The sequence below is a fragment of the Micropterus dolomieu genome, linkage group LG03 (assembly GCF_021292245.1).
Source record: "Micropterus dolomieu isolate WLL.071019.BEF.003 ecotype Adirondacks linkage group LG03, ASM2129224v1, whole genome shotgun sequence".
Lineage (NCBI taxonomy): Eukaryota > Metazoa > Chordata > Actinopteri > Centrarchiformes > Centrarchidae > Micropterus > Micropterus dolomieu.
The window spans coordinates 20,829,785-20,840,708 of NC_060152.1; the positions used below are offsets into that span (position 1 = coordinate 20,829,785).

General features: G+C 38.8%; 1 protein-coding gene across 1 annotated transcript in view; it reads right to left on the reverse strand.

Moving 5' to 3' along the window:
* LOC123967581 (CMRF35-like molecule 5) overlaps window positions 1-4,660 on the reverse strand; it is a 9,577-nt gene extending 4,917 nt beyond the window's left edge. The window contains exons 1-2 of the mRNA XM_046043680.1: window positions 4,478-4,660; window positions 3,839-4,156 (exon numbers count right to left, since the gene is read on the reverse strand). Of these exons, the coding sequence (XP_045899636.1) occupies window positions 3,839-4,136 (298 nt within the window). The 5' untranslated portion in view covers window positions 4,137-4,156; window positions 4,478-4,660. The remainder of the gene's footprint in view (window positions 1-3,838; window positions 4,157-4,477) is intronic.
* Between the last annotated feature and the right edge of the window lie 6,264 nt (window positions 4,661-10,924).

The following is a 10,924-nucleotide window of genomic DNA, read 5'->3' on the forward strand; positions in this document are numbered from 1 at the left end:
AAATGCTTACTCTGTTGGTAATGTTGTTGTAATCAAGCTCAATGTGACCCATGTCATTTTCAGATAAACAGCTGTTTAGTTCAGCTATTATCTGTGACGTTGTTGTATAGAATCCCTGTGTCGCTGATAGAACTAACCTTTTGTTGGATTTTTTTTTATCAAACACAACAAATTTTTGAGTCTTCTGCTGAAAAAGATTTCCATGTTTTTGGATATTGTATTTCTAACAAACGAATTACCTGTTTTTCCAAAATCCAAGAGTGAAATTTATCTGGCCATCCGACCCATTTGACTAACACCAGGTCTCGGCCTTGTCTTTTCTTTCTAGATAAAATCTTCTCTATTTGAAATGTTTTGTTTTTATCTATAATAACTTTTTGCATCTCTTGCTCATATAATGTTCCCTGTAATATTTCGCAGTCATACTCTTTTAACCTGTAAACAGGAGGGTCCCTTAACACGCATTCCTTTACAGTGAAATATTCATCAGTATAATTTTGCTCATAACCTTTTTTAAAAGGGCAGCGTAGTTTTGAAATTCTTACAGTATCACCCACCATTTAAAACGAATTACTCTTTTATCTTTTGTTTTATACAAGTTGTTAAATACGATATCTTCATTGTCTTTTGTTACATCAGTCGGTTTCATTTTAATACTACGATGATAACTATGATTGTAGGAGGTGACTAAATCCTGCAATATATCTACATATCATTTAGAATTATTGGCTGTTGAATAACACCACATTTTAGATTTCAGAGTCCGGTTAAAGCGCTCTACTACAGATGCCTTAGTCTCATTTGATGTGGTAAAGTGTACGATACTATTAATTTTCATTAACGCATCAAAATCTTTGTTTAAGAACTCTTTTCCCTCGTCTGTTTGAATTGTATGCGGTATTCCACCTTCAACTAAGATATCATTAAAGGACGCTGTGACGCATTTACCACTCTTATTTTTTAAACAACGCACCCATGTGTATTTTGAAAACAAATCTATACACGGTAATAAATAGCGTACCCCATAATTTTCATTAGAATAAGCGGACATGTCAACTAGATCTATTCACTAAAACCTTGTTTCTCTTAAAATGCACCAGAGCCATCTTGTGTAGAGTATAGGCATCCTGCTTCATGAGCCAGTTTTCTACGTCTGAATCTGCGTACCAAACTCCAGTAGAGTCAAATATGGCCTTTTTAAGTTTTTGCATGCCTCCGTAAGCCCCTGCGTTTTCTGTCGCAAAGTATTTCTCATCACCTCCTTTCAGTTAAGCAATACATCACATCAGCAACATCGACATGTTGTTTTCTGGTTAGCATTAAAACACACAAATCAATGCTAAAAGTACAAAAACAAAACACATGACCCATATAAAAGTCATTATCGTTCACAGGAAAACTATTTGCTATTTTGAGTAGAGTAAATCTGCATATTTATCCGCTGTCATTTGCACCATGGTTCGCCATCCCGAGGTTATTCGTTTGTCAAATCTAGAACATAGTGTCCTATCTGTGTCACATATTGTTAACAGCTTCACACAACAGAGCTCTCATCTTAAACAAAATGGGGAGGCGGTGGTGCATAGATAAGATGCTTGCCTTTGGTGTGGGATACCTGTGTTCAATTCCCACTGTGAGACATCCGCCATTGTGTCCCTGAGCAAGACACTTAACCCCTAGTTGTTCCAGAGGCATGCGACCTCTGACATGTATAACAAAAGTCGCTTTGGATCAAAGCGTCAGCTGAATGAATAAATTAATGAAATGAAACACATTCCTCATTGTTTTTTAGTGTTGTTCCCCCTTCTAGATGTCCAGAGATTCATTAACTACTGTCCTCCACTCTCACTACCCGTTTAAGCGAAGCAATGAGAAAAGGATTCCTCAGCCAAATCTGTAGAGCAGCTACTGCATTGTCTTGAATACTGCACTCACACGTTGGCACCAACCTAAGACCACGTAGGACGTACTTTTTAGCATCAGCAAAATTTTTGTTAAAAAGCTTCTGCGTAATTTCTCTCTTATGTCCTTTAATATAAAAGAAGGGCAGCGTGTCAATGCATGTGTGAGGTTGTTTTCTGCTCCATTCGTCTATGTTTGTATAGCTTTTTGTTGCAGTATATTACATAAATAATAAGCTATGGTTACCTGTATAATACCGCTAGCAGTAGTGTTAGGAGATGTGTCCTTGTCGCAACAGTCCAGAGTGTCCAAACAGGCACAATTAAACGGCTTGGCCCTGCTCTTGTCCTCTTCTGGGTTTTTTTTCAGGAACGAGAAATGTTAAATTTCTTTTCCCCAGTTCTTTGCCATAGTCATCCACCCATGAGTTATCGACGACATCATCCTGGAGTAATGGAAAATATTTAGGGCTGCTCGAAAGACCCTCACCCGCTGCACATGTCCTCGTACCTGTACAAAACATTCTAATTAGAACAATGTCACCGTCAGCACCGTCGTGGAGGTCTTTGAGGTTGTCTGTGGTGTTGTTTGTTGTTCATCTTGCTTGTCCTCGGGACCAAAAAGTTTTCTTTTGATCCCTACATAGCTAACATAAGGTTTATACCTTCTGAATAAATTATCAATGTGTGAGAAGACTTCAAGGGTTCTATCCCATTCTCCCCACTGGACCACAAAGCCGGTACTGAACCACGTCTCCCACTCTTTAGACGTGATGGGGTAGCCTTTTTGTTGCTCTGGGGTTCCCATCCTTGCCTTTTGAATGATAGAATCGTCCTTGCACAATCTAAAAAAGATGTAGGATTCTGGTTCGTAGACTTCAAGGTCTGTCTCTACACGGTAGAGCTCTCCAGGCACAGACCCGCACCGTTGTGTGGTATAGTCTCCTTTTGAAGCACTCATATCTTTACAGACTTTGTTTCTGAAGTAATTCCAGTCTTTTGCTGAAAAACTAATGTGCGGTGCGCTTTCATGAAGAAAAATTTCATCAAGCTCTCTTGTAAAAAGATGAACTGTTCCGTGCTCAAACAAGAATCCCGACAATCTAAATCTTCCACCGCCCATTCAAACTGAGGCACCCAAGCCTTTCGGTCCAGAAAATCAGCCAATGTTGTTGGAGGAGTCTTCTTTCCAGGAGCCATACTCACAGGATCTACAATTATACGTCATTTTGGAGTCATTACTCCCAATTGATAACCTGTGACGTCCATGATTGTGATGCTGCAAAGATGGCGCTGTTATTCTGCACGAAGATAGCTCTGTCCGATACGTATTCACCCTAAAATCGTTCAGTCACCCTGTTCCACGATCTCGGTCAGATGTAAGTCAAAAAACTAGCCCGCTATATATACACAACGGACTGCTAAATCCGGTTTTAGAGTGTAACACCAGACATCCCATATACACAAACCCCCCTTTTCACACCCATCTTCACCTTTTGGTGATCGACCCCCACCACCGCTAATAAAGGATAAGGCCAGACATGCCCTAATACAAACACCCATTTTGACACCACCATGTCTTTGTTGTTCAACTTCACAATGACCCCAATCTTTTTTTCTTTTTTTTAAAAAATCTTTTTGTTTTAAATGTATTAAAAAACTTAGTAACAATTTTTTTTTTAATAAATTTTAGATTAATTAATTTTTGATTAATTAATTTTTTTATTAATCAAAAATGTATTCATGTGCACGACTGTTACGCACATCATGCGCGTGCTGGCCTTTATTTACTACTATCATTCAATGTTGTTTTGGGTTTAAGGTGCACAACATTAACCCTCTCTGATTCACATTCACCTTGGACTTCACCAGACAGTGAACAGAAGGTAGGATTATGAAGAAACATTTTTATGACATTCAATAAAACAAAAACTCACCATCTATGACAATGATCTGAAGCTTGCGGTAGGAATCTGGAGACAAAGCTCTGCCGTAACCACACCTGTACTGTCCTGAGTCCGACTTGGTCACCCGTGTGATGCTCACATACAGTCCAAATACAGATCCTTCTTTATATTCGATGCTGTATCTGCCACTCTGAGTTCTGTTCCCATCTGTTTCAATGATAATGTCCTCTTCTGTTTTACATTCGCCTTTACAGAAGAACTTCTGCCTTCCATAGACAGTATCGCTGCATCCCAGTGTTACGTTTTCTCCTTCAGTATCTGAACGCATAAAACCAGAGATTCCAGTTTCTGAAAAGAGAAACAATCATTAGTTACTTTCTGTACTTCCTGTAAGACGCGTCTGATCACAGTACTTCCTGCTTCACATTAACACAGATCCACAGAGTCACACTGAGAGCTGCCCAGTTCAACCACAGGCTGTGACTAGAAGGGAAATCATTTGATCTAATATCAATAAATTGAGAGTCCATACATCATAAATAACTCACATTCATCCTACTATTTAATAATAATATATATTTAATAATATATATTTCCTAAGCTAAAAATCACTAAATATGTTAAATTTACTAAATATATCCGGTTTAATGACTTTCAGTAGAAACTCACCATCTGAAACTCTGACCTCAAAGTCACTGAATGATTCTGGATCCGAAGTCCCGCCCAGACCACACCTGTACCGTCCTGAGTCAGACTTGGTCAGATTTGTGATGGTCACAGACACAATTCCTCTTCCAGAAGGTCCATCTCTGTATTCAATGCTGTATCTGCCACTCTGAGCTCTGACATCATCTGTTTTAACCAGAATATCTTCTGCTTTACATTCGTTCTTACAGAAGAACTTCCTGCTTCCAGACAGAGACAAGTAGCAACTAATTGCACCAGTTCCTCCCTCAGCTCCTGTAAATATGTAGACTTTTGCGCTGACGAGCCCAGTGTTTCCACCACACAGTGCTGTTGGAAAGATGAACAGAGAACCCTGATGGTCAGTACTTCCTGTATTGTACGCTGACTGTAAAACAGACTGCAGGTTAATGAGGGTGGTGTAAGAGGTGACAGAAGGTCCAAGGAACAATACAGAGAGATCAAGTGAGCAGAAGAGGTGAAGATGAGAGGATGAGATGAGATGAAGAGGCAGCCATTAGCAAAGTTCAGCTTTTCACTGATTCTACAGCAGATGTTGTGGTGGTTGCTGTTTTTGCACTTTTATTTTTTTAATTTGCACAATTTCCCTACTTTCTAACATGAACTACATAAATGAGCAAAAATGAATATGAATATTTAGTTCAGTTTAAATTGCTTTATATTTCATTACAGTGGGCTGGATCAGATTGTGGAAATGCTGCTGCAGAAACTAGTAACAGAAAACATCAGAGAACAACAGGACAACTGAATAAGAACACAGCAACTGAAAAACATTTATCATTCAACATTTGGACAAATGTCCAGCAGTGTGTGCTGCAGCTTTAAAGAGACAGTCAGGTAATCAGTCCTCACCTGAGAAGAAGCAGAAGAACAGAACACGGTGGATATTCATTCTGAATTTGATCCTGATGGAGACAAATCATTCAACTGCATGAGAACTGCCTCTATCACTTCACTCTTTCAACTCTGATCAGTCAGGAAGCTGAAGTGGTTTTAATTTAACATTTCCTTCCTCTATCTCTCTTTCTGTATCTGTTAGTTTGCCACAATATGCTGACTGAAAATATTATTAAATCATACATTACAAAAAATAAGGAAGCAAAGAGAAAGTTCTGTGAACCCTTGTTGTGTTCAAATTTAAAGACAAATGTTCAGATCATTAAGAGACTTACTTGACCTAGCTCATCTAAAATGAGAACCTGAGGTTTCTTGTTCGTGATTACCTGTGTTGTGGTTGACACATTAACAATTACTGCACAAAACGCCCAAGTCTTCAGTGTCTCTGGATGTGAGACTGAGCATAAGTGCATGTATGTGTGTGGAGTTCTGACTTAAAAATGGCAGTGCTATCAGAGAGCAGTTTTATGTGAAACATTATCAGCATTGCCACTGATATGTGCTGCACAACTCACAAAGCTGCTTCAAGTTAGAGAAAAAACAAAAGTTACAAGAGCAGAGTTACTGTAAAAAGGTTTCCTCTTTCTGATAATCTTTGCTCTGGTTAACACGCTGACACTCTAATACCCAAACTTCTCTTTTTTTTCAAACCTCAAAACATTCATGTGCAGCTGCAGTGAATCTGTCTCTCTGTCTGTCTGTCCTGCTAGTCATGGTTTCTGTCCAGACTGTGACAGAACAATGTTAGAGTGAAATACAACTATTTATTACGTTTGATAAACGCAGACGGAAAACAGTGTTTATATCCTGCAGGTCGGAAAAATTACCTTAAAGGAGTTGCAAACTGAGTCTTTCAATTTAATTCAATTTTATTTATATAGCGCCAAATCAAAACAACAGTTATCTCTGAGCGCTTTTCATAAAAGAGCAGGTCTAGACCGTACTCTATGATGCTATTTACAGAAACCCAACCGTTCCCACCAAGAGCAAGAGCACTAGGCGACAGAGGCAAGGAAAAACTTCCTTTACAGTTTTTCCTTCAATTGTTTACACGCAATTTTGAAAACCGGGTTCTTTTTTTCAAAATATAATCACAATTATCCAAACACCACACTCAATTTGCATAATTCCTAGATTATTTGCAAAATGACACTTCAGTCAAAACATATACACATTTGTGAAAATGCTATTAGTTTTCATTTAACCAACACAGTCCTCAATGATCAGACACTATTGCAGCCAGTTTCACACTGCTGTGATAAATAAAAAACACATTTGTAAAAAAAATAATTTTAGGAAATAGCATGTGCTAGATTTTGGGCCAGACATTGTTATGTAAGGGATCATTTAGATGAAAAAAAAATAGTGACAAACCCACAACATTCTTCATGATTAGTCTGAGATATAGGGAGAATGTACACAAATAAGCCTACTATAACATTACCAAGCACTGCACAACACTGATGCTGCAGACGGAATATTTCAAGTATTTATTTCAATACTTACAGTATTTCTTGCCATAATCAGTTACAGTAATCAAACAATGAAACAAATAAAATCTGTAGACAAATGAAAATTACTGCATGAAGTACATACACTTTGACTCTGAAGAAAAACTACTGTAAAAGCAACAAGAATACTGTAACTATTCATCATCTCTCCGTCTGGCTGGTCCACATCACAGGCTATGTCTTCATTGGCAAAGCACCGTTGGTAGAATCGCCTCGTGTGACGAACCCACGCCTGCACAGAAGCTGCTTCGATATGATCACAGGCCTGCTCCATGGCCTGAATGTGGGGCAAACGGTCATAGGGCCGCAGGTCGCCACCTTCCACCGCCATGCTGAAAAAACTCTTCTATTGGATTCAGGAAGGGGAAGTATGGAGGAAGGTATAAGACTTCAGGGTGCTCATGGAACCAAGAGCAGCCCAATGGAATGAGACATTGTCCCAAACAACAATTTACCGCATCTGGTCCACTTGGTTTAATGCTGTGACAATCTCGTGCAATCTGTCAAGAAATGCAAGTATAAGATTTGCATTAAAGGGCCCCAGATTTGCATAGTGGTGGAGGACCCCATTTTGTGTAAAGGGTGATGTTACCCCCTCACTGCCCTGGCACATTGGTGTCCAATTACATTTCTTTTTCTTGTTTTCGCAAGGTTAAATCCAGCCTCATCCACATATGATATTCATGTTGAATTTCTGCAGCATCTATTTGCAAGACTCTCTGAAACACAGTAAAAGACAATAGGATGCTATTCAATATCTATCGCACAGTATTTTTTTGTGGTGCCAGGACATTATGAGCAGTGCACAATACCACACCATAGTAAGATGAACAATACATACCTCCACATACTCATTGCGCAGATGTTTCACTCTCTCTGAATTTCTGTCAAATGGTACCCGATACAGTTGCTTCATGTATATTTGATTTTTCTTGAGGATTCGACCTAATGTTGACAGAGAGACTTGTTGGATGTTATTGAAAATATGGTCATCGTTGATGATATTGGCTTGGATTTCTTTCAGCCTGATACAATTATTGATCAAAACCATGTTCACAATGGCGGCCTGTTGTGCACGAGTGAACATAGGGCCCCTTCCACCTTGGTGTCCTCAACCCTCAAGCCTATGTAAAAAAAATATATAAAAAATACACATGCAGCCTACTGTCAAATGTCACAGTAAACAATATTGATGTACAGCAAGCTTCAGTTTTCAATGTACTGTGTGGTTAGCTTACCTGTTTTCTTGATGAAATGTCCGAATTACTGACGCAACAGTATTTCTGATGAGATATCTCCTTCTTCTCCTCTTCCTCTACCTGGGCCTCCTCCTCTACTTCCTTCTCCTCTTCCTCTACCTCCTTCATCTCCTCTTTGAGCTCCCCCTCTCATTTTCACTCTTGTTCTTCTTCTTCTAGCTCCTTCCATTTTTGTTGAAGACAGGTGAAGGCAAGGCAAGTTTATTTGTATAGCACATTTCAACAACAAGGTAATTCAAAGTGCTTTACATAAAACATAAAAGCAACAGGGAAATATAATAAAGTTTAAAAGCAACATAAAATACAATAAAAGCCAAAAAAGAAAAAGAAAACAGGACAGTAAAAGTTACAGTGCAGTGTATTAATTAATCAATTAACAGAAAAATCTTAAATATTTAATTAAAAGCAATGGTAAAAAGAAAAGTCTTCATTCTTAATTTAAAAGAACTGACAGTTTCAGCAGACCTGCAGTTATCTGGGAGTTTGTTCCAGATATATGGAGCATAAAAACTGAACGCTGCTTCTCCTTGTTTAGTTTTGACCCTGGGGACAGAAAGAATACCTGCCTCAGACGACCTGAGAGGTCTGAATGGTTCATAACAAAGTATAAGATCAGAAATGTTACTGTTACAGTAGTCAAGTTGACGTAAGATAAATGCATGGATAAGCTTTTCCAGGTCCTGCTGAGACATAAGTCCTTTAATCCTTGATATATTCTTCAGGTGATAGTAGGCTGACTTTGTAATTGTCTTAATGTGGCAACTCCAATTCAGGTCCATGACTACACCAAGATTTCTGGCTTGATTTGTGGTTCTTAACATTACAGATTGAAGTCGAGCACTGACTTTCAATCGTTCCTTCCTGGCTCCAAAAACAATAACTTCAGTTTTATCCTTGTTTAATTGAAGAAAATTCTGGCACATCCAATCGTTGACCTGCTCAATACAGTCACTAAGCACTTGTATGGGATCATAGTCCCCTGGTGAAATGGTTATGTAAATCTGTGTGTCATCTGCATAATTATGGTAACATATTGCTGTTTTTCATAATCTGAGCCAGTGGAAGCATGTAAATTTTAAACAAAAGAGGCCCCAGAATGGAGCCTTGGAGAACTCCACATGTAATTTTTGTCAGCTCAGATGTGTGATTACCTATAGACACAAAGTAGTCCCTGTCCTTTAAGTAGGATTCAAACCAGTTTAGTACTGTGCCAGAAAGTCCAACCCAGTTTTCAAGTCTGTCTAGTAATATGTTGTGGTCGACTGTGTTGAATGCAGCACTGAGATCCAATAATACTAAAACTGAAATTCTGCCACTGTCAGTGTTTAAATGGATGTCATTGAAGACCTTAACAAGAGCCGTCTAAGTGCTGTGGTGTGGTCGAAAACCTGACTGGAAGACATCAAAACAGTTATTTAGTGCCAAGAAAGCACTAAGCTGTTGAAAAACAGCCTTTTCAATGATTTTACTTAAAAATGGGAGATTTGATATGGGCCTATAATTGCTCATTAGTGAACTGTCTAAATTGCTCTTTTTTAAGAGTGGCTTAATGACAGCAGTTTTCAGGGCTTGTGGGAAAAAACCGGAGTGGAGAGACATGTTGACAATTTGTAGTAAATCTGAGGCCATGCATTTAGACACATTTTTGAAAAAACCTGTTGGCAAAATATCAAGGCAGCATGAGGAGGATTTCAAATGTTGTATTATGTCCTCCAGGTTTTTATGGTTAATAGAATCAAACTGTCTCATGCTATATGAATTGTTTTTACAGTTTTTCTCAATTGTTTACACACAAATTCTGGTACTTGAGACACAATGACCACAACATGTAACTCATTCACCCACCCCCTGAACCAATTCTGCTAAACTACAAGCACAATTCAAATTGCAGTTCTAAAACACACTTTTTTCAAAACACTACACACAATTCTCTGCTTTTGGCACAAGTTTCATGCAGAAAATATCTTGTTTTCACAAGGAACACACTACCATTCAAATATGCACACTGACTCATCACAAGGGCAAACACCCGTCACACAGTTTTCCAATTAGCATTCAGAGCTTTAGCATAAAAGGGCAACAGGTGAGCTCCTCAATGGAGCAATGGATGCCAACATTGGAAACAGAGGCAGAGCCGGACGAGGACGGTCAAGGACCGTAATCTCTGATGAGATCCGAGCCACTTTGGTTGATCATGTGGTCAACCATGGTCTAACAATGAGGGAGGCTGGGCAAAGAGTACAGCCAAATCTGAGCAGGTACACTGTAGCATCCATCATCCGGACTTTCCAAAATGAGAATAGGTAAGAAATCTACTCTCACTAGCAAATTGCAGTACTGCATATCAATACAGTACTCAATGAGTACAGTAGTACAGAATTGCCTGTGGACTGTTCTGCAGGACTGTAAAAATACTGTAAAGTATGTTTCAAGTATTTAGGAAATGTATACCTACTTTCTATTTACAGTATTTTACTATTTGTTTGGCAGGACTGAAAGATTACCAACACAAGGTGGTCGGGAACGTCTTCTGTCTCCTGAACAGGAAACTGAAATCATAAACATGGTCCTAGAAAACAACGCCATAACATTACAGCAAATACAAGGAAAAATAATAGAAAACAATGACATATTTCAAAATATTGATAGGGTAAGCTTATCAACACTGGACCGTGTCTTGCGCAGAAATCATCTCAGGATGAAGCAGGTCTACAGGGTGCCATTTGAACGCAATTCAGAAAGAG